This window comes from Lepisosteus platostomus, chromosome 14, assembly GCF_059453375.1.
Source record: "Lepisosteus platostomus isolate fLepPlt1 chromosome 14, fLepPlt1.hap1, whole genome shotgun sequence".
NCBI lineage: Eukaryota > Metazoa > Chordata > Actinopteri > Semionotiformes > Lepisosteidae > Lepisosteus > Lepisosteus platostomus.
In genome coordinates this window covers 24,937,193-24,962,889 of record NC_142624.1, presented here as the reverse complement: position 1 = coordinate 24,962,889, position 25,697 = coordinate 24,937,193, and the positions used below count along the sequence as shown (strand labels likewise).

The 25,697-nt window shown below is 35.2% G+C and overlaps 1 protein-coding gene across 1 annotated transcript in view; it reads right to left on the bottom strand.

The window, feature by feature from the left end:
- Positions 1-25,697, bottom strand: part of pde11a (phosphodiesterase 11a) — a 93,946-nt gene that overhangs the window by 35,547 nt on the left and 32,702 nt on the right. The window contains exons 3-10 of the mRNA XM_088605196.1: positions 25,567-25,656; positions 23,326-23,466; positions 23,058-23,122; positions 19,686-19,818; positions 18,216-18,291; positions 11,650-11,717; positions 11,463-11,555; positions 8,822-8,872 (exon numbers count right to left, since the gene is read on the bottom strand). Coding sequence (XP_088461322.1) covers positions 8,822-8,872; positions 11,463-11,555; positions 11,650-11,717; positions 18,216-18,291; positions 19,686-19,818; positions 23,058-23,122; positions 23,326-23,466; positions 25,567-25,656 — 717 coding nt within the window. The remainder of the gene's footprint in view (positions 1-8,821; positions 8,873-11,462; positions 11,556-11,649; positions 11,718-18,215; positions 18,292-19,685; positions 19,819-23,057; positions 23,123-23,325; positions 23,467-25,566; positions 25,657-25,697) is intronic.

Below are 25,697 nucleotides of genomic sequence, written 5' to 3'. Positions count from 1 at the left end.
CGGGACAGAGGCAGCACAGTACTCAAGAGAAGTGATAAATGATTTGGAAAATAAACTCATAAATCAAAATGGATATAGAGGAGCCAGGTAATTAAAACTCACATTTTTTTTTTACATAATCTGAATAATAAACTCAGCAGCTTTTGCATTTGTAGTTTGGTTCATAAGGTAACAGATAGTGAACGAATGGTGCCCATCCTTGTTTGGTTAATAATGCCTTCTTTTTCTCCCAGCGGCCTTGAAATTGTAGAAATGCAGAGGAGTAGAATTGTTTAACATGTATTGGAGGAGGAGGAACGTTTCGAAGAAAAATGATGCAGATGTGTCATGTACAGTACTAACAATAGCCATCAAACATCACAATTTGTGAGGATTGCATACTCATCAGCACATCAAGCAGACATACTCATATTATTCTAAAAGAAAAAAAGAACAATGGTTAGGACAGTGATAAGAAAATAGTAATTAAAAACTATCATTTTTATTGAATTTTGCAAATGTTCTAACTAATGCTGAAATGGCTTCTCATTTTTTGGCACAAATTGTACCTTTTAAATAATGCAAAATTCATTACATATTAAATAAAATGAATTTTTAATGAAAGGAAAGTACCACACATGTTATTTCCACAACTAATTGGCTCAATTTGAAACAAAGGACTCCGTGCTATTTGAAAAAGGGATTGTATTGTGTTGTGAAAATGTTGCAATGACGATGCTCTATAACTGTGGGGTGGAACTTTAACATGATTTATTAACAGTAAATTATCTTATACTTAAAGAACCTATACAAAATAGTAGTTGTTGTAATGCTGCAATAAACATGGTAACAGTTTCTCAGCTGCACTATTTAGTGCTCATCACAAGAAGAGTTTTGAAAGACTTCGAAAAACACAATATGGCTGCCACACCAGGGACGTAATACCACCATTTTCACTCAGGTACAGGTTCATTTTGGTATTTATTAGTATATGACATTTTCTGAAATTCCAAGCAACTTCTTTTTCACCACAATGATTTTGATCAGTCCACAGTGGCAATCTTGAATTGACAAAAGCACATAAAATCAATAAGATCACACTGAGTAAGAAAATTACTCTTGAGCTCATCAGTGGAAAATGAGTTGCACTGTAAGGTAAAAGCACATAATCAAAGATGGCTGCCATATCCACAGTCCGCCCCAATAAGTACTATGTGTAATGGTTTTGATTACCCATTCAGAAAAGATCTTTGGTTTTGGATGTCCCTAATATAGTCTGCCCTGATATGTCTCCGCACTAACATCTTGGGACATGCCATAAAAAATCACCATACTTGAAGACATCGCTTTCGACTTAGTGATTTAATTGAGAAAAAGTCTTGCATTTTGTGAAGTTGAAGGAGAATAAAGGAGACAATGATCGTTATTATAATTTAACATAGCAACTGTACCACAATGAGCTCTAAGTGTAGTGCAGGGGCTGAAAATAAAATGAAACGCAGTATCATTAACAATCAAGCACACCTCATCCACTTCTCAACGTAAGATGAGATAAATGAGTTTTGTCATTTAAACAGGCTAGAGTAAAACTGGTTTAAAAATGTTACATGCACAGTAATGTACTATGTTTGGGAAGCTGTACTGTAAGTGAAACACACACTTCTTCCTTGTGGTTCCAAGTCCTACACTTTTGGGAATTTGATTCTTATGGGAAATGTCTCCCCAGTTTAAACTGCATAGGGAATCTTTATGCTGTTAAACCACACACTCCTATATTTACACTGGCTTTACAGGGAAATTTGCCACTAAAAAAAATTGTTTCACTATAAGTCGTGATGTTCTGGTCTATAGTCGCAATGTACAGTATATTGGAGACCTCCAGAACATGTACCAACGTACAGTATATCCCCCCCTTCCAGTGAGTTCATAGAAAATACATTTCATTGCCAGCAACTACTGCTGCACGCTGTATTGTTGTGCATTTGATAAATAAACTTTGATTGATTGATTGAACTCTCTTTTTCAAACTGAATGCAGAGAACCGCTTATAGTACATGCCACTGATGACTGGGCAAGGAGGCTGATTACTGTATAGGACAGTGAAGCATGCAATGTTGTCCTGCATACACAATGCTGTGTATATCATGTGCTGAACTACTGCAATAACAAGTATCCTTATTTCATTGACACACTGTAGGTGCATTGAGTGAAGAAAGTGAAATTCTTGCAACTGCTGGTGATTCACCTAGTGTCTGAATAGCCTGCGTCAGGTCCTGTGGGCTATGCTTTGGGCTCAGGTTCAACAAAGGTTTTCACCAGCTCAGAACAAAAATCAATAATTTAAGGGGAACTGCAGTCCATATTTCTCAGAATGGTAATAAAATCTGGGTTAGAAAATAAATTAATTGACAGTATCGCAAAGTTCTACAAATTTCAATAAAATCGTGAACTTTGTGAAAGTACTGCAAGGTTGCCACATAGTCGCAGACAAGACAAGAAACCAGTGGTCTCGCCATGAGCAAGAGGGAGAGTTTGCGTGAATTGCGACATGAAAGTGGCCCTTCCTGCTCACTAGTCACTCTAAGAAAATTGTCCTAACGATGTTAATTATTCTGATTGTAATTTTGTTGGTTGGTAGGTTGTTCTTTTTTTTTGCAATACTTAAAAATATCTAAAAAATGTCACCTTGTATTTGTCAGTTTCATGAAAATATTTACTATTATTATAGTAGCAAAATTTGCTTGGTCTAAAGCATGTTTACAATTTAATAGGGCTGGAATACATTACCGTGTGCTTGGTAGTTTCATTGTGGTTTGAAATGCACTCATCATTGTATTCATTCATACATTATAACCACAAAATGTAAAAATAGCATTGCAGTTCCCCTTTAAGGTGCTTCTAAGTTCCTTTTTTAATGGTTAGAAGATGCTTCAACCAGACATCACTCTCGTAGCCAATTTAAGCTTGATAGAGCAGGATAGTTTATGGTCAAATGTGCCTAGGATTGTATTCATTTTGCTTATTTGTTAAGATAAACACATTTGCGTGCTTGGCGGATTGTGTCCACATGATATTTAATGAAGAGAAAGTAAAATATTTATTCATTAATTTTAAAACCAAACAATCCATAGTGGAGTTATGTGATTCATTATGCTTTCACAACAGAGGCTGTACATTCCATAGTGCTTTTTCAGCTACTTATATATTGAAAGGAAATCATTAAATATTGATCTAACGTGCATTTAAAAAAATAAAATTCACATGTAAGGTGTTACAAGTAAAATGGAAATAAAAACTGAATGTGGGCATCTGTTTAAATAATTAAGCCAATGTAGGGTGAACTGTAGGGTTGTTTAACACAAAGGTTATGGGTTATGGGAATTTAAATAATCCATTGTGTTGTTTTTTCATGCTACACAAACCCCAGTTATGGGGTTTAATGAAACCAAAAATTTCGTAAAAAGACGTAAAACTTCCAGTAAACAAACTGAAATTTTGACGAGTATGAAATTAAAAATATTGGATCCTTCCATCTGCAGAGTTTGAACTCTCCATCAGATACAGATTTGGAGTTTACTTTGTTTCTGGGAGGAGGGTTGAGAAATTGTTTGATTTATTCCACGTGATAGTCCTGATGTAGGTGTCAGAAAGCAAAGTGAAAAACAGAACATCTAGTTAATCTGGTACTTTATTAGGATTCCTTCAACATCATATGTAAAATATATTTATTGTTATGCTCAAGATGGAAGTCTGAGAGTCTGAAAAACGCTACCTTGCCATGCTGTTGGAACTGATCAAGAAAGTGCTATAAGTGCTATAAAATCCTTTAAGGATCTGCGCCTGTGGCTAGAAGGTTGCCGGTTCAAATCCTGCAGCCGGCAGAGGAATCCTACTCCGTTGGGCACCTGAGCAAGGCCCTTAACCCCAGCTGCTCCAAGGGTGCCATATACAGTAAATGGCTGACCCTGCGCTCTGACCCCAAGCTTCTCTCTCCCCGTCTGAGTGTCTGTGTGTCTCATGGAGAGCAAGCTGGGATATGCGACAAGACAAATTCCTAATGCAAGAAATTGTATATTGCTAATAAAGTGATCTTATAAGATCTTTGGATCAATTAAATTAGCTCATCACAGGAGGCAGTAAGGTGTGGCTCAAGAGTCTAAGATTAATTTCAGACATAGAAGCTTGTGTCGTGCAGAGGCTGGAAAAACACTTCCACCCATCCATTTTCTAACTGCTTCTTTCCAATTCAGGGGCGTGGGATAGCCAGAGCCTATCCTGGCAAGCAGTGGGCTCAAGGCAGGGTACAGCCTGGATGGCACACCACTCCATCACAGGAAAAACACTTTCTACTATTAATTGTACAGGTTTTTTCTGTTCACCATTGTCATAATTGCTCAGTTGCATGAATACAACATTAAGAATATTCTTTATTGTGATGCACTGCAGATTCCAGTTTGTTTGCCAGAGTGAAAGATACAAATACAAGTCCTTGAACGTTATTCATAAAAACAGGCAATCTGCCTCAACTGCATTGTTAAACACTGTGACTGCCTCCACACCTCATTCATAAAACCACCATCAGGGTAAATGACATGATAGTCACGGCCTTGAGTCATTGAAAGTGATGGAAGTTCATGGAAAAATATGCAAATAATAGTGTCCATGTTTGATGACAATGATAATGGCAAGGTTTGTTGTGGAATTAGCTTGTGGAATTTAAATTAATAAGAGAGAAATGTACCAAGCTACAATTCTCTAAACATTCAATATTTCAATTTGAGCACAAGGAACTAGAAAGCTTATAAACAAGTGGAGTCATTCCACCCTCTAGCCTGTTTGATTGCTAATATTCAATTCAATATATACTCTAGCCATTTCTTGAAAGAGATCAGAGTGCCCTTTTTGGTAATATGACCGCATATCTTTTTTCCAGACACCTACCACGCCTCATATCAAATAAATTGCAGTTTAAAGGTATAAGTTTGTATTTTAAAGGTACTGGCCAATAAAATATTTGGCAATTTGCAGCTATGACTTGTGAATGATTTTATCACTCCAGCACTGTTGCTACATCACTTCAGTCTGTAACTTATTTTTAGTCCAGTTTATTTCCAGGCTAAATGGGAGGTCTACCTTATAGAGACCATTATAGGTTGTGTTTTGCATACTGGTGAAAGCCATTTACCATTACCAGTTTTTTATAACATACATCCAGGGTATTGAGATAAGACAAAAAGAGGTATTTTGATTGGCTTGCTTTTCATCCTGGTAATATTCAGTAGCTACCGAGCCACTAAATGCCGTTTATAGATGGGAATTAGGCACAACAATACTGTAAGAGCCTTTACTGCCATGGTCAAACAATCTATTTTATGCATTGCTGCCTTATTCCTTTCATGCCTTTTGCAACTCAATAGTTCAAAATCTGCTGCAAGACTGGAGATTTTTTGCTTGATGTGCACATTCATCTTTTTCTCTGTTACAACACATGCCAACAATGAAATCCCTTACTTGGTATCTAACAAATTAGAAATGTCCCACAACACCAAGAGGAAGGATGCTCGCATATTTGTTTTCTTTTGTGACAAGATTTAACAGAGTTAAGGGCATTGTGCATTTCATAATAATCACTCTCTATAAGTCTCTGGATATTAGTTGAGAAAGCATACTTTTCTGGATGAAGCTAAACAGAAATTGCTCTTAAATAGTGTAGGGGATAGTGCTGTGACATAATCCTGGGGATTTTTTTGTTCTTATTATTAATTTCTTTAGATATGCGATTCCATATTATATTCCCTATTAATCAAATTCTAAAAGTATGGTTTAGTTTACTGCGATGACAAGCGATTTGCAGAAAAGGTTAAAACATTATAACTTTTTACAAAGTATATAAACTTAATATAGTCAGAAGGAGCACGTAAAATCGTTTTCAAAATAACCACGTGTAAGACTTCGATGTTTAAAATGTTTAGGAAGAAAGTGGAATACTGGTGTGTATTTTTTCTTTAAACTTTCAATACCAGCCATATTCAGTTTACATAATATGTTTATGTTCCTAAATGAATATTGTTTATGACCATCAGACGCATTATGCTCCTCTTCTTTTTATGCTCAGCTACTAAAATTACCCTTTAGTTGTAAAATTCCATATAAATATTCAATACTAAGCGGATTAAAACATGCACAGTAAAGAGATTAAATCTTTTCACTAACGACCAATACACCATGAGTGCCCCTGTTGGTCATTTTGGCCAGCCAATCATGTACCGCGGTACAACGCAGTGACTTGTGTGTACTTGCGTGCAGTACGGGTTTGTACCGTGCATTTTGAATGGCTGCATCTGTATATACTACACTATAAGATGTTTGCCTAAGGGCAACTATTTCTGTCTGTTGGATGTATGGTGTGGTGAAGATAACTAACGAACCATTACAAAAAATGTTTTTTTAACCAGTGTTTAAAAAAAGAATATTGCTGAGGTTCATTATCTAGCTTAAACATGAAAGTCCTTACCAATTACTTTCTTACTAGCAGAAACTGCAGAGTAGCTGAATTATGGACTGAAATATATTTTTTTCCCTTTTTCCCCTTCTGGGATATTACGCATGCTGTATAGCCCTGATACACTGAAAGCCTGTGGCAGCTGGGCATGATATAAAGCTCATTCAATAAAAACAAAAAATCTTGAAATGCAGGCATGACATTTCCAACCAAATCTGTATTTGAACGCTGGTAAGATGAGACTGAAAAAATTAAGTCTGCAGTCAAGTTGCGATTTTCTTCCATCAATTTCAAACAGATTACTTTAAATAAAGGAGTAATTAACTTATTACATGAAGGTCAGTTATTATTTAGGAAGCAATTTGTGTTCTTCACGGACAACAGGGATCTGCAATATATCATCTCATTTTACAAAAGCAATCTATTCCCTGAAACTTGTTTATTAAGAGAAAATACATTAACTGAAAATTAATTTCCCACTAATTAAAGGCAATAATAAGATATATGTGACCTACGTTAATACACATTAACAATAAAGGTAAACATTGTACCCATTTAAGTATCTGTTTATTACAATAAACAATACTAATTAAAACAATAATACAGAATAAAAGGAAAAACAATCACTTATATGAGAACTTGGAATTCACGATGTAGGGCAAGATATTTTGAGACAAAACTTACAAATATGGCTTAAGCTTTGAGTAGGTTATAGTGCACAATATACACATGGCTCAGTGATCTTTTGTTATAGCTTAACAAGTTTTCTATATAACAAACAAAGGGTATTCATTTTTCAAGTATGTTAATGCATATTTATCAAATATTTGTGAAATGAATGGCTAGTGTACATTTATTTTAAAAAATAATATTTATAAAACATTATATATTAAATTATACCACTCTCAATAAAATTGGGATTTTTCATGAAATATTAGTTTTTAATACAGTATTAGTTTTTCTCTAATAATACTAGAATGTCTGTGTAAGTTGCAGTTACATTTGTCCAATACTTTCTATTTTAAGGCAACCATATATTCATATTTACCATGAAAACATCGAATAAGAATTCCCTTCATCATTGGAACAGAAAATCTGATGAATCAGCCCCCATGAGCAGTTTTATAGAAAAGGTTTTGTCATGAATTACTGTACATATGCTGAGGTACTTAAATAATGCCTCGCATAAACGTATAATATTTTCCAAAGAAATTCGTTTATGGATTATCGTCTTGCTGTTGTTCCCACTTTTAATGGTTAAATTAACATAATATTTACCAGATTTAATTTTTTATGACTGTTACTAATATTTTGCTTTTAAGACTTCCAGATTAAGGGACAACTATAAATTTTATTTAAAGGTTAATTCATGTGTAATACTTTTTATGAAATATTTTGTTTTACAGGATGAATAACTTACAGGAAAATCTTGTAAATGTAGTACAAATGACATTAATAAAGAAACTATTCTAGCCATTAGGGCTGAAGGCTATTTAAGTCAGGAATGTATTACAAGGCATACCAATATGCTAATACAGCACTCTCTACAGGCATTACACAAGTAAAACAAAAAATTTTAATGAAAATTGTAATGTCGTTTATATTTAAAAAAGGAGATATCAGGAGATTTACCAAACACACACAACTCTGCAAAAGTCTCAATTGTATGTTGTGATGATATGCACTTGGATGGATATAATTACCAGCACAAAGACTGCTAATTCCTTCCTGTTAAACAAAGAATTTGAGCTTTAACATAAAAACCTATTTAAGCCCATACATATTTTTATAAAAGTATATAAGTGGTATAACATTCTAATTCTTATCCGTAAAGATATCAAAAGACAAGAAAAGATTGTTCACTAAAGTTAAGCAGTATAATGAACGAATTAAATAGCCAAATTGCTTCTTCACTTTTGTAAAGCCATTTGTTTTACACAACCACTAAAAGTATCAATTTCAACATCCATAACATTGCCACAGATGGGAGAATTCCTCCTATTATCATAAAGACAGTATCTGCAGCCTTTTTAGTCAAAACCACTTCTTTACAACATGAAGAAAGAAATCTGAAGGATAATAAAATAGCCACAAGGATAGTATTTAGGTACATAATAATGTCCAAATATCACCTTATTCAGTCATGGTATCTTGCATAACATACTGTACATAAAAATAACAATAACGACAAGGTATTCATTTAAAAATATTGCAATATATATATATTCAAGGCAGGAATGTTAAAAGACACAAAATCCATTTTGTCTGGTATTAGGGTGTCATTTATTCTAGGAACAAAAATACACTTTTTGATACTTCCAAAAATATGATGTCCCTTACCTTAAATTTATCAACTTCAGTCTTGGAACAGGTTGCATGGTATGACAGGACCTGTCAAAGGAGTATAGGTTTAAACAGATTTTTCATTTTTAGATGTACTGCATATGAAAAAGATAACTAACCAACAAACTAACTACAAAATATTAAACAGACTGTGATGCAGAAGCATGTATATTCTCTTCCAGAACAAAGCCTCCAAGAAATATTTGGATTTTTCTATTGCTCTTTCCTTTAGAGCAATGTCATGTAGCAAGATTAATAGAGGCAACAACTATTGTTCAATTACAATCATTTCAGACAACGTTTGGAACTGGTATGGAAAGATAGCTCTCACACCACTATCACTTAAGTGAGCTTAGTAAATATCAATGATGTAAATGACTAATGTTCTATTTGTATGTATTCAACAGCAATGTAACTGCAGACACTGCAACCTGTTTGTATCTGTATCAAATATAATTGGTCCTAGGCACAGTTTTCATCACTCTACTTCAGCTTAGAGGTTGAGAAGGTTGTGAGGGTCTATAACAAGCTACCCAACTTAGTTGTTGTAACTCATAACCTGCCTTCTTTCATAAAATGGCAGGATGAGATCCTCAAATCAGTAACTTGCACCCAAACAAGTTACTGTAATTGGGTCAAATGTCCTCCTATTATTTGTAATGTTATCAGCAGGCATTCAATCTTACCAGACTATAAAAATTGTATTGATACTGTACTCTTTTAATAGATAGCTGTAAAGTGTTTATGAATGGAATTTGCAGCCCTTAAAGTATTAATCCATTACCTTTAGTAGTAATCCACAAATATTATATTCAATAGGTGTTTTGGAGATGGCTATTGGTGATGGTGAAACAAAGGAAATGACCGGCTATTTCCAGTGGAGAGTAAATAAGCAGTGTTTACTCTGGAGTTTATCGGCTTATCGGCTCTGAGGCATATTCTCTTAACTAAATACAAAGTAAAAATGAATTATATGAAGTGAGAAAAGGTATGGATCAAAAGAGAAGCTTTTTGAATAAGTATGTGCTAAGCACGTTCCTGGCTGTACAGCAACGGAGACTAACATGCTGTCAGCTCAGATCCACATCATTTTTAGAGCCGATGTCCCTGCAGGTGCTTTTCTCATATCTACACTGAAATAACTTTTACAGCTTATGCATTTGTTATTTGATGAAGTATACTCATGTTTATTCAGTGCTGCCAAAAGCTCTGATCTGCCTCCTTACTCGTTTTATAATGCTTCCCCAATGTACATTATTGCTTTTAAAGATAGAGAATAAATAGCTGAAGCATTTAAAAATCCTTATGGGTTTGTCTGCACAACCAAGTAATTCTCTCTGTTGAAGAGAAGTGCCTAATCTTCACGATATGTGCAGTTCACCTTTTTATTAAAGAAAAACAACATGTCTGACACTCTCTTCCACTGGAGGAAAAGCAATATAGTTCCTACCTACTCTTATGGTGAAAGCCTTAACTAAGTAATTTTATTTTCAGAATTCTTGCTTGTTGAGACACTAACAAAACACACATTAGAGATCTTTGAAGGCTGCTTGACTCTTAAAAGAAACCTAAAAATAAAGATGGAAGGTGCCTTCTATCTCACCCTAAAAGAGCTTACTAGCTAAAATACAATTAAATGTAGCATCAATTTAATCCCACCCAGCAGGAACACAAATATGACTGGTGCTGCCACTGTTCAGTATTAAATATTAATTATAACAATGGAATGGTGGCTCTGGAATTCGTTTCATTATGTTAGTGTCAACTCAAACAGCAGAAAAAAAGTACATTTAGTCTGCTTTGTCAGAACCTTTGTTCCACATCAAAAGCTTTACAAAAGTCACGTTTAAGAAACATGATTTTCTCACTTTTTAGCGTATCAATAAATACTTAATGTAGCAGAGCTGTGACTCACCAGCATTAAGAATGGGTTAAGGTAACCAAAAAGGCAGGATGTTTGAATCAGATCACTGTGTAAACATTATGTTACAGTACTATCAACTGGTCAATACTAATGGTTATCACTATCCTATAGTAAGATGCTTGTGAAGTTATTAAACAAAGAGCACAAAATCAGAAATTTTAGAAAGCTCTGGATAAAAGTCTTAAGATACTTAGAAATATATTAAATGCCACCTTTTATCAGGAGAATGATAAAATACCCTTAGGAAATGATTGCATTGTTTTTTAGTGAAATAGTGATCTTATTTCTTAATTCCTATTCTAATACAGCGTACAAAGGTGCGCTGGGTTCTTCAGTGTTTGTCGTTGCTACAGTTGTTAAAGACCAAACACTAATCTAAATTGCATTTGCTCAGAACACTGTAAGTTCGGTCCTTTTATGTGCATACCAAAATTCAAAAATCATGCTGGAAAAACAAAACTTAAGCCTATAATCATATACAAGAACATCAATCACGCAATTTGTACTTTAACAACATAATCTAATTTCTATTAGAATAGAATGCATTGTGCACAGTTTTTGTGAATATGGTACCTCTCCTGTTTTCACTCACTACACTTAACATATTACCAGCTTCGTATAAAAAGGCTTAAAATGACCTAACGAGCACATTTTTCCCTTTTTCCGAACTAAAAGAACATTTTTCTGGAGAGATGAAGGGGAAGAACATCTTACATCGAGGGCCACAGATTGCTTTGCCCAAGACTTCTTCACTTGATCATACATTATTGTATTGTTGATTCCAAGGCCACAGAAGATAACGAAAGCCTGTGGGGGTGAAAAACACAAGTTTATTTTTAGCTCAGGATTAGAATCAAATAAATATTTGTACATATAGTTATACAGCATGGGTAGCCAGTACCTCAAAGAGCCGTTGATCTGCATCATCAAACGGTTTCCCATCAAGCCTGTTCAAGACTTGAGCCACCCCTGCACACAAAAGACAAATCACAGTGGTGGCTGCCGCCGAATTCTCACAGGCCCGTTTCTGTTCAAACCTGTTCTAATTAGCTCTTATCCAAAAGCTCATTTGTTTTGTCTTTGCCAAATGTACAGTTTGACTCCACTGCTGTTTCATATACATAATCCATTTTCACGCTTCACACTCCAGTTAGCAGGAAATCACACCCACACATTAATTAAAGTAATTGATAAACCAGTTCTCCTTGTGCACTTGTGAAATTGGAAGGGTAAAGATTCAGTTGCTTCTTATTATAATTTCTTAGGTACTTTTTATTCTACATTCAGAGAATACAGAAAACAATCATAAGTGTAATACAAGTAAAATAAGACGACGCTACTAAATGCTGAAATCATTTCACTATGTTTTCTTGTTACTGAAAGAATACACAATATTATATGGAGCTACTTAAGTGAATACCTGTGAAAAACCCTAACTAAGTGGAAGGATTTCAGTTTAAGGGTATAGGAAAGAGCCTGTAAATTGAATCTGAAATTTCATATGAAAGCAGACCAGGGAAGTGGAGAGATATGGCTGAGACTTGTGAAGGAATGCTGAAGAAAAATATCTGTATGGTATCAAGGTCTTTAGCAAAGACCTTTACTGTGTGTTTCTGCTGAGATGCATTAAGGTCTTGCTGGCTCTCTAGATTTGAGAGAATGATATGGCATTTAGTTAAAATTGTTTTCCACTGCTCCTTGGCTCTCACAGTTTGTATTTCATTTCAAGTTAATTATGCTTATATACAGTATACTGTATATATTATATTTTATTTTGATCACATTGTTTCTCTTTTTCCTGGTTTCTATCTCTATTCTTGATATAAAAAATGTGTATTCTTTTGTTACTAGTTTTTAGTGTTCTAAATTGTCAAGAGGTATTTTAAATAAAGGAAGATGTAATTTGGGCATGACTGGAAATTAACTACTTTTTGCTTTAAATCCATTGACTCATTTGTATAGTCCTGTCTAGCCATTGATGTATATCAATCCTGTTGGTCATTTTATCATGTACCCCAGTGCAATATATAATTGCTCTCCTCTGTAAAAACCTAAAAGGCTTGTAATGCCCATTCCAAATCAAGCTGTTACTGTATATATAAAAAATATTTAGTAAACATATTGTGTATTTTAGTCTTGCACATTAATGGAAAATGGTAACAAACACATCTGCAGCACCACTATCAGTACATTTGTAAATCAGTGTAGTAGTGGTGCAATTCATGAATCTCATTCAGTTGAGAAAATAAGACTCTTGGGAAGCTACATTTGCCGGAGCAAGCAATAAGCAAGGCAAACATCATTTCCAACTAAGACCGACAAGAATGATTCTCACATGACAGAGTAGGCCAGCAAAAATGTGCTGAAATAAAGAAACAACTCCTTCAACTAAGATTTTAAGTGGAACAAACACTGGCTGCTCACAGCACTATTCTACACTAAAACGATCTTAACTCAGCCTAGGAAAAACTTAATAACAATGGATATCTCTAAAAGGCTTCTTACCACTTTCTTCATTATCTTTCTCTATCTAAAGGACCAAAATGTTTTAATTTGCTGACACAAAGTACTGTAGGTACAATTTAAAATCCCCCTTATAATATGAAGATTATAATAAGTAACATACGTGTTTTTTTATTCTACAAAAATGTTTAAAAGTGTTCAAGGAGGTATGAAAGAAAGTCAGATTTATCAAATTAGCCCGTTTCAGGGGAAATATCACAACATAAATTATGTGCCCCTTGAGGTTAAGAGTAGTCAGTTTTAACTTCTAATTTAAGTACAATGCAATGGAGATGCCATTCAGTGGGATCATTTTTTAATTTTTTTTAATAGATTTGTTTCTTGTGTTTGAAAGACACTTCTTGAATGCCAAAAGGATTCTAAAGAAGTCTTAATGTCTACACATCAAGGACTTGATATATTACAAGGACATTTATAGTAAGCTTAACCGAAGTATTTGGGGTATAAATCATCCTTATACTTCAAAACAATTTTCTTGAAATTCTCCCTAAAATAGTGGTTCTCAACACAGATCGAATAACCATGTTATCATTCTAACTCCACTCACTTAATAAATAAGTTGGTTATTGAGACTCTTTAGAAGTTCTATGGGCTTAGTAATTATTATCAACCATCAGCTAATTTCTGAGTTTCATATCTACACTCATTCAGGCGTTTGCATACATCATTTTCTTCTTCTACACAATCCTGGAAAGCAACAAAAATGCAGCTTGCTAGGGTATGTATCTGTGTTAACAGTGTAGAATTCAAAAGAGGGGATGTTGTGTTAACATTCCATAATGCACAAGCTTATTGACAATATCCATCCATCCATTTTCTAAAAGTTTCTTCCAATTCAGGGTGACAGGTGAGCCGGAGCCTATCCCAGCAAGCAACGGATGCAAGGCAGGGCATACCCTGGATGGGACGCCAGTCCATCACAGGACACACACATGACCTCAGCACTGTGAGGCAGCAGTGATAACCACTGTGTGACTTTTCTGCACTCATTTACACGATTTTCTTCAGAAAATATTCATTTTTAGTCACCATATAAAAAAGATGCCCTGGAACCAGTCCAGAAAAGAGACACTTGGCCTACTAACGCTAACTATATTACCCTAACAATTACATAATCATAGTAACTATATTTTTGTAAACATACATTAATAGAAAATTGCCAGGCGACTGAGAACAGAACTGAGAACAGATAGTGCTTCTTCATTCAAACAGATATGGAAGTCTAGCTATGTTTTTTATCCAATACCGTCACTTGTTAAAAACAAATTGAGACCCTTAGTTCACTTAACTTCTGAAACTCAACCAAATCATAGATGGTCTTGCAAACTATCCTATGTTATTATAAATGCAAGTAATTAAACTTCTGTAGAGGACAGCCAATCTTTTAAAGGATTGCTTGACAGTGTCATTCTGACAGATGTCTGGACATCATTAATTAGTCACCTTTGAAGAGCTGTTTAGACAGAAATAAGGCAGCAACCATGTAAACAAGTTAAGGACAGCATGGATGGAACTATGACTGCTAAATTTCTTCTCAACAGCACACCTACAACAGAGCCTTTCTGAAACCAAAGGTTGAGCATGGAAACGTAATGTCTAATTACAAAAGAATTCAATTACAGGGATGAATAAGCCTTTATGATTACAAGCTCAGTTGAATTAAAGGTCAGGTGTTCTTCAGGACCAGGATTTAGAATCACTTCCCTAGAGGATGTGTTGACCTATAAATGCTACCACACTGCATAGACAACAAAATATTCCAACCTAAAACTTTTATCTCCTCATGCTAGCAGTCAGTTGTGTCTGAGGTTTCTATGTACAGTAGTGTCTCAACATTTGCAAGGGTTCGAAGCAGACAACTATCACAAATCAACAATATACTGTATATATTGCATATAACCACGTCCACCCGTATACTGTACCTTATATACCATAATTTATTATAGTATGTAGTAGTTAAAATACACAAGTAACCCTGCATTATATGATAATTAGGATATTGGCTTGAAGTTAAATAACATTGATCAACAAAAAGAAACAACAGTAATCACACAAAATATAGCAATTCGTTAAAATAAACAACATGAATCCCTCCTCTGCATTCGCCTGCTCTCTCTCTGTGATTATCATGCTGCAGTGAAATGAGCAAAAAAAGCTTTCAGTGAGCCTGTAAAGTTGTCTCCACTCTTTCATTCGCCACACTGCTGAGACAGAGTCTGGAGTGTGCATTACAGTATAAAAACAAGACCACGTTAAGTTGCAGATGCTGGTTAGTGTGTACTTGGGCAGGCAGCAGGGAGAGGTTCACTCGCTATTGCGGTCCTTCTCACCATCCTAATCTGTTGCTCCGCTAATTTGAAAGTTGCCGTTAACAACCTTGAGTTTGGTTTCATCCCTCTCTGCTTTTCTTCCACACAACACCATGTCGGCCAGACCAAATTGCGAATAAGCAAACTTGCAAATGTTAAATTCGCATATGTCGAGAGCCTACCATTCACTCATATGGCCTTTGGAATACAGAGCCCTATTAGCGCCTAACTGGGAGAGAAAACACAAGCATAATCATGGCTTCAAAAAAGAAACTGCTTGAAATGACAGGTGTTTATCGTTGAGAAATAACTAGTGAAAGGGAAAGTAATTATGGAGGAAATTCTTTTCTCTAGTGCCTCTGTCATTTCTTGTGGATGTCCTACAGTAAATGGGCTATACAGGTATTTATGATGTTGCAATTGATACGATCATGTCTCTGATGGTGTTTATTGACATTGGTAGAAGTTTGCTACTGCTTGTTGAACATTCCAGCACAGAGCATACCCAATATTTGATCAGGCACATCATTAGATAGTAATGGAACGACTGTGTGTAGAAAGAAAAATTCCTATCATTAATACATTGCTGCTTGTTCTGTCTTCTTAAGTACTGCACAGCCCACATTACAAATCTGATGTACTTTTTGAATCTGCAATTAATAGATATTTGGATGTCATGCTAGAACACTTTCTATGGTCAACAATTTTCATAGAAAAATGCATTCTGTTGCAGTATGTACAATAATAGGCAAATGACAAGAATGGACTGGATATATTTATTCCTTTGCCTTATTTGTCATACTCAATTTTTTTTGTGACAGTGTGAGTGACTGTTTGGAGACTAAACTTTTAAGACGTTAGGAGTTGTTGCTTCGAATATTGTTCCTCCAGGATGTAACAAAAATTCTCTGCATGTACACAGCAAAATTAGTGTGCAATTCCATATTTCAATGCCTATCAAAACAACAATACGCACCTGGGATATACACATTTGGAATATCAATACTGAGTGCAGCATTTTGACACACGATAAAGCATACTTAATTTTAAAAATGTATACATTCAGAAAGACATAACCTTAGCTTTCTATTTAAAATGTCCACCACTATGAAAACTTAAAAGATGACTATCCCTTGATTGTCCATTATAAACTCCCCTATACTCACTCCTGTTTGTCTTGTGATAGATGATGAGTGTTATCAAAGGACATGTGCCTTTGTTACAAGTGCTAACGTTTCTCCTTTTGACAAAGTCTCTCAAGGTCTAAAATGCCTCCTCAAAAAATAATATCATACAGCTGACAACTAAAATAAACTGACACAAAGTCAATCACAGGTGTAAGCCCTGTTTCATAAGCATTTCAAAGGTCTTCAGGAAAACAGTAAAGAATCCCAGAAATAAATTAATAAAACGAAAAATACTCCTCTTGAATGGTGTATCCTTGATATTGTTTGTTATCTGTGAAAATGTGCAGGGCTTACCAAAGGATGCTGTAGTATAGTAACAAAGACTTTAATTTTCAGCTCTGATAACTTCCACCTACGCATTGCTGAGTTACAGCTTGTCTCCCTTTTGCTGACCTTCTGCATAGGCATGATGTCTCCTTCCAACTCCATCAGCCTCCCTGACACCCCCCTGTGACTTTGTATTACCAAACAGAACTAATGACTTCCAGACTGAGATCTTCATGGGCTTTAAACACAGCATTGTCCTGCTTATGCTAGTTTCATCCAAGAGCTTGAAAATAAGAATCTGGTGGCTTGCACTCCTAATTATGGATGTGGCAGAGAGTGATGAAATGGAAACAACGTATATTAGCTGTTTTGAAATTAAATATATATATATATCTTAATACTGTATGTCAAGGAACAATGCCTCAATTCCTTCCTAGATTTCCACTTATGTAGTCCTGGAGTTGAAGGCTATTGCACAAAGCAGCTTAGCTTTGAAGACCACATCTAAATTAAATTAAGTTCATCTACGTTTTAATATTTAGGTTAGTTTCAAAATTAACGGAGCAGTTTTACAGGATCTGATAAAACTGCAGATATAGATTTCTTTGCCTAAATTAGCAGGTGTGCCATAATAGTCATATTACAGTCCAAGAAACCCATGGAAGACATTTTGAAATTCCACAATTACAAAAAGGCAACTAATTACTGAATCGAGAATGTTCTTTTGCCTAATTTATTTCATTTGAATAAAACAGCTGCTAAATGGTTTGGGCATTGCCATCCATTTGTATGACTATAAGGGATTCTCTGTATAGTCAAATTTATTTCCTTGATTTTCATACAGTAATTTGAATTTTATAAAATATTGAAAAGTCAAAAAGTGGTCACAACAAATTTATTTTTACGATAGAAGAAAACCTACAAACTCCAGTCATGCTTACAATAACAGTATTACTTTCTCTTGAAAATGCTTTAATCAAATCTCCACCAAGATGTCTTACATAAAAAACTCAACAATACGGCTTTTGATAGTTCTCTTTCTGTATTAAAATAACAGAGGATCATGTAAAAATTCAGAACATCTTCATTTAAGGATCTGTCAGAATCTCAAGTCACTTGGTCTGTGAATGAACAAAGGTCTGTAAAGAGCCTGAATGAGAAATGTAACAGTGCAAACGTACCGATTATTTGATGGTTACTGTTCCAGATAGGCACACAAAGGACAGAACGGATGTGAAACCCGGAGAACTGATCAGCCTAAAATAAAAAATAAATAGAACACTGAAACTGTTCTGACATGGAGCTTCAAATCATCTGACATACATTTAATCAAAGTTTTAATGTACAGTAAAATATGTATTTAGATTACAATGAACAGATCAGCTAATGAGATAATAAGCTTTAAACAAAATTGTTTTTTAAATGCAACAATTTCTTTTAAAAGCCAACAGCAACAGAATCTCCTGAAATATATTTTAAGCCTCTTTATGTAAAAAGAACAGTACATTTCTAAGAATAAATAGTTTTTTTTACCATAATATTATATATTCAAATGCCAAAACTGGATTACATAGGGATCTTAGATTATGTTGAGTGCCGTTCCTTAATTATTATTCTTAGCAATTTTAAAACTGTTTGGAACTGAAAGGGAGGTCAGTATTTCTTAAAACATTTCAAATAATTTCTGCTTATGAGCACCTATATAACAAAATAAGATGAAGAAAAAGAGAGGGTATACATTTAACTATGTAGGAAAGTATAACATGTATCCAATATTTTGAAAGGAAATTCAATTTGTTATATCCACTGCTATATTCAAAACTATTTTAAAACATGAAAAGAAACACCTGGATTGTGAACACCTAGTTTGCAATGTTAATGGATTCCTTTCACAAAAGAGTTGTGAATGACACTTCAGTGTAAAATTTTCAATGTGTTTGTGCCAGACAGTGTTAAACATGCTTAACATAACCTCAAAATAACAGTCATTCACATCTGAAAAAAGAAAAGACAAACAGTTTCACTGCTGTGGGATAAGATCATTTCCTTTTCAGATACCTTGGTGGAAACTTCTCAAACATCTTAAGGTCTGGGTTAACTGGATTTGTGTGTCTTGACCACTCAAGATGAAGTATATGCCTTGGCTTAGTTCAAATTCTCCATTCCTGAAACACCATGTAAAACTAACCTCATAATTTACAATGAAACTTTGACAAAACCAACTCATCACAGGATGCCAAAAAGTGTGAAAATCCTTTAGTCCACTTTAACGGACCACCCTTTTCACATGGTAGTTCGTAATTTGAGTTATGTGAGTTGTGTGCTAGGAGGTGTAGCAGTGCATCATTTCTGGGGAGTGACTGCAAAAGCTAGATTTATATGTATATAATATTGATCAGACAGACTGATGCCTGCTGTTTGCTGGGGTTAGTGTTGGTGAGTAAACACAGCTCATAATAAGAAAAAGCTACAATATTAGGGCTCCACTGATTCAGTGAATTTTTTCTTTGGTGTAGCTGTTTGAAGCTCATTTGTGATACGCTGAGGTGACCTTCAGTTTAAATAGACACATTTTCCACACCACTTAATCTTCTGTTCATATACTCTACATGCATTCTGTATGGAAGACGAACGCAGATGAAGACACTTACTTCTGCATCAAAGCGAGGGTCCTGGTAAGCATCACTGATGTTAACTGGAAGACCAGTAGAGGCCACAAGTTCAGCAATGCTGTTGTTGATAAGCCAGTCTGAGTAAGATGACTTCTCTATGCTATCTTTGAAGCTATACAGGGTTGTTAACGTGAAAGAAGAAGGAAAAAAACAACAATAAAGAAAGACGAATTGGAAAGTATCTGTCAATGGACACTACTTTAAGATTAAAAAATAGTTTTTAACAATTGTAATTCTACATTACACAAAATACAAATCTAAATCTTAAAAAAATAGTATACTTAACATATTTTATGGTACTGTAAAATTGATGATGATGATGATTATTATTATTATTAATATAAGGAAAGGATGGAATGTAGTCATCACTTTTGGGGTTACACTAAGTAGATGAAATTGTTATTAGTGAGTCCATTGCTCCACTTCTGAAGTCTCTAAGAGATACAAAGATCTAAAAGCTGAAAGTGGTATACTTTCATAATACACAGCATTTTCCTTAAGATGACACAGAATGTTCATTGAGTTATCAGCAATGTTAATATCCATATCTATTAGTAAATATTTTATAACTGTAGCTACTGAGCAACTATTATTGTTTATTATGCTAAAAGTCTATTATCACTGTATGAGGCAAGGTTAAAGTATTATTCTTTCTCTTCCAAAAGCTCCCAGCATTTCTTATACCATAGATGAAGCAATTCATAAAGTATTCTATTAATCATGATGCCTATGTTTTAAGCTATCTTGCCAAAATCATCAATATTTCACAACAACAAATCCACCTTTATAATGAAAAAGGCCCTGTAGCAGAAATGCAATATACACAAATAAAACATTTTACAGGTATTGTATATCAGAACTGATTTATGATAAGCATACATACACATTAGAAATTTAAAATGTGTCAGATCTCACAGGGATTTATGTGTTTACATAAACTCACAGCAGTTTCCTGCCCATAACACACTGACATTAGCTGTAAGCAAATGTCTGTAACTACTTATTAATATTTAATGAGTAGTTCATGAATATTGCTAAGCATTCTGGAATCTGATGAGGTAATGAAAAGTTAATTTTCTAATTGTCAGCCTTCTTTGGAAAGTGGAGATTTCCATTACTTAACTTGGTTTTCAGAGATCTTCAGCATAATTTACAAAGATGTATCGCAGTTGGGCTTGATCTGCTAAAACATGCCCAAGGAAATGTATTAACCCAAATATACAACTCCATCTTCAGTGAAAAAATGTAATTTAGTCAATCCGTGAAATTTAAAGGGTCTCCTGAGAGAATTATTTCTCCATGCCCATGATGATGTTTAGTAGGTTTCTGCAACAAGCTAACCATGAGAATGCGGAAATTCCTAGATACTAGCATCTTAAAAGGCAAGTTACATAATACATAAGAAAGAAAAAGAAATGAGAGTAGGCCTCTGTTGTGTTCTTTAGGTACTTACAGTATGACCAAGCTTTAGAGACACCCAAGATACAAAAAAACTGTGTGTTTCTGCCAGTTTTCTCGCAAATGTGGAAGTACAGAGAAAAGCAGTCTAACTAAGCTCCCCAAGCATATTCTCAATAGAAACATATTATAGTACCACAGACGAACATGAGGCTGGGTTAGGGGTCCTTGCAGTTATGAAAGAGGCTATGTAATGAAATGAAAATGACAGCAACTTGAACTTTTTAAACAACTGGAAAAAACAGTTCATATCCTAATTTCTTCAAAAAAAAAAGACAGAATCTGCAAACTACGCCACCTGACAACTTACTTACTGCTACATTATTGCAAAGAATGCCTTTTTAATAGCTTTTACTGTGTGCACAGAGACAAGCACACAAAAAAATCCACCCGCACTGTAAGCTCAAATCCCTGCCCAGACATTTTCCAGTTAGTGATGGATGAAGTCACAGCTCACACTTTCCAGGTTTTTATTTCAGCTTACTGTTCTCTTGCTTTTAAAATTGGACTAATAATTTTAATTGTTAACAACAATTTGCTTCATTCTGCATGTTCCGGTGCCTGAATACTTTATTCTGACTGGAAAGACTACTTGAAGACACACACCCAAGCTTAAGGAATCTAAAACGCTTGATGCATTAATGTACAAAATGTTTGGGAAGTATTATTTCCAATTTCCAAGTGGAATTTTGCTTTTAGGTCCTGGGTTCTTTTCGTGACAAAGGGGACTGTGGGAGTGGAATTCATACATTCATGAGATGTAACGTATTTTTTTTAGAGAATGGACATTTAACATAAAATGTTATTATATTTTTTACATTTAATTTCCTTACCTCTGTCATTGTATTTGACAGTATGTGTTGGGAAAACCTATGAAGGAACAGCTGAATCCCAATCAGTTGGCTTCATTTCAATGGTGCAGGGATTGCTACAGTACGTCTCTGCTCAAGATTGAACTGATAGTGGTAATATAGCCAACAGCTGTACAATTAAAATAGATCAGATGCCAGATGTTCCCTAAAAACAACTGGCTTTTACAACAAGACCTGGTTCTTAGAAAAATGCCTCTTCTTATGGCACTGTTTTACATTTTATGTTCATGAGGAAGAAATATGATTTTTTAAAACAGTTTAAGACTGGGTCCATACCTCCATGACAACAATGTTGCCATTATTAACAAACTGCCTTATTGTAATAAATATTAATATAAGTACTGAAGAAATAAAATTTCTGTCAAGTCTTTTGGTCAGTATACAGAGTACTGATGCATGTTATACATTGTGAAAAAAGAAGACTGCATTACAATAACTGCTCCTAAAGTAGACAGTAGAAATCTGCACATTAAACAGAACTTCTGCCACAGACACTCCATATTGCTTGGTTATTTTAAAGGTAATTTATACTTAAAATGCTCTGTAATCATAGATCTAGAGGAGGGACAGCAACTTTAAATCTTTGAGGAACAGATTAAGATTGGTGCAAGAATAATCATTAACATAATATCAGAAACATCACAAACCAATTTGGGGCAACAAGTTTTATTTTCTCTCTAAGCAATGTGACCATCTCAGTCATTCGCTCAGTGGTCAGTTTTACCTGATGGGGAGATAGGAATTAATTAGTTTTCACAATTCAGATTTTTTTCTGTTTTCTTTAAAAATATTCAGGCAGAAAATATAAGAAAATCAATGTGCTGATGGTCCTTCCCCCGCTAGAATTTAAAGAGCTATTCAATCGTTGACTGTTGCCTGAGAAAATACCTGTTCACCTGTTAACTGGTTAAATGTGATTAAAAATGCTGCATGGGGTTATTATTTGCAGAAGAGTATTTTAAAGCTAACCGATATTGGAAATCCAGGTTACACTGAATATTCATTTATACATAGGACATACCTGCTCTCAGTGTCAGCACTGCATTTGGGAGAGAGGAGCTCAAACGATTTGGTAAACTTCACCACCTTTTATAAGAAAAAAAATATTTTTAATTCAAAGAGTAATGGTTAAAATAATTCTTAGAGAAACATCTTCTGTAGTTAAAACAGATCTAGTCCTTGCTATTGCAGTAACCACTTTTTGATTGTTATGACACAAAAAATGTGCTAAACGTATTTCAAAAACCTGGGGGGTTCCCTCCCCCCAAAAATGTAATTTCCCTACATACCGGGGACTCGATGTCCTCAAGGAGCTGCACAGAACAGCGTTCGCACTTCAGCAGTGTCTGGGCTCGGTGCATGATCTTCCGCACAATCTTCTCCAGGTCTGTCTGCTCTTCGAATAAGTCGTTGACAACTTCGAGCAAAGCCTAGGCGGAAAGCAGGAGAAAAAAAAATTGCGATAAGAAACGAACTGTCAGGAGGGATACTGTCCGCATCCAAAGCCACCGAAAATGGTGGTGGTAGTGTTTCAAAGAGAGTCTGAAACACTACTGCAAGCATTAACATGACTGAAATGTGCCGTTCAGTAGTTTGGTTAGATCCTAACCTCCCCTGCAGCATTGCAAGGTGTGAGCCAAGGGATTTTACTGCAAGAGCATAAATGGGGATGCAAGATATGCAAAAGGAAGTCCTGGGTACGAGACATATATATATGTACTGTAGGTGAGCGGAAGTGTGCAGGAATAGAATCTAATCTTCCTCGCAAAATTCTGTTATTGACTCCATTAAATAAGTGTAATCATATATATTTTTTGCAGCTCTCATTATCTTAAAAAAAAACAAGAATAAGAGTCTGCTCTTGAATCCACAAATGGAGCAGATCCATATTGAGTAATATAGTATTCCATTTTTTAATTCAGTTGTTTTCTATTATTCAAATTATTCCCTGTAAGCTTCCCCATAAATGTGCTGGAGCAGGTAAATACATTTGAAAAGCAATATTTTAACATTATAATAAAGAACTGATTACTTAAAGAACATATGCACGTTTACAATGTACAGTATTTACAAACTGTAAGTGACATTGATAAAATGGCAGAAGAGCAATACTATCTCGTTTGTACTCTGAAGAGGGGGCAATGGCGACAAATTCAGAGTAGTTCTCTCAAAGCAAAATATACTTGTGGCAAAACATCTGCAACCTGAACTGGAGGAAAAAATAAATCTTTTCATGAGTACACATCAAACAAATGAATATTTATCTGTTCCTATTAAAGCTCTTTAAGTCACATTTTCTGCTCTTGAAAAGGACATTTTCTTCAAATGTTCTTGTCATCAAGTGCAGAAACTCTTTAATAAATAATCTGGGCCACGGGCTCTAAACCCCCATCCAGCTGCATTTGAAAAGTAGTCTGAAATGTATAATATTACAGGGCATCAAAGAACCCCCTTAATTGATAGCATAGCAGAGGGAACCGGCACAAATATATTGGAGTCAAGGTGGCATCTGGAAATACCCTGATGTTTCCTTCTCCCCATACCTGTCCAAATAATGACTCGCCTAACCCTTCATCCCCAATACGTAACCGTGGAAATCCCAACGCGCTAGTTCCTTTTAGGCCAGTTGGCTCTGTACCTGTCTTCATACTTACTGGTGGTCTAGCACTGCAATGGTCAAATATGTCACTCCCCTTAAAAATAAATACAATACCAAGGGGTTGACCAAAACCTTATTATTTTACCCTCACCCTCTTCCTATGGAACTCTCCCCCAGATTTAAGTTCACACCATCTCAGAGACACGTGTGAGTCTGAATAGACAACACCTGTTTACTCTGAGTGACTATTTAATAGGGAACAGTGTCCACACGTGCAGTCCATTCTCCAATGTCCTTGTGAGAATGTTAGCATTTCTTGTTTAGACAGTGTCCCCCTAGTGGCTCAGACCCATTTGTCCGCTCCCCATTTTGTTGCCCTGTTACACGATGATAATACTGCTGATAAGTGTTAATGGTTCTGTACACACTTTTATATTTTTCATCCCATTAGAATCCAGAGGGGACTATTTTTCTGAGGCACAAGGACTCGCACACCCCAAACTCTACCGATTTAAGTACAATTTACAAATTTCTAAGGACTTGCAATGACAGAGCGTTTAATTACAACATGGCTGCACTAAATGGCCACCACTGGCCTTATGTTCTGTATCAGTAGTCAGTGAAATAATGCCAAAAGCAGTCTATGGATGCCTAGTTGAGGACCAGTTATTATCTCTTGTGATTTATCTCTTGGACCAACTAGCTCTATGCCACCCTCTGCTTCCCACTCTATAGATTTAGCACTAAATGTTTCAGGAAAGAGTCCATTTAGTTAATGAAAATCACATGTGTCTCTTTAGCATATAACACAGTGACAGTGAGTGGGATGTGAGGGGATCAATGTTGAACCTTATTGTTAGCAGTGAGTGATGGGCTAGAGGAAGTGGATACACTAGCAATCCGCTGTCCAGAGTCCTGGATTCACTCTTACTCTGCTTCTGTCGTATTCTTTCCTAGAGGCAGCGAACAGCTGGGCATTGGATATGGCAATCCCACAGAATGGAAGATACATCTGCAGCACCTGGAAACACACGCAGATCAGGAAGAAATGCAGTTACAACA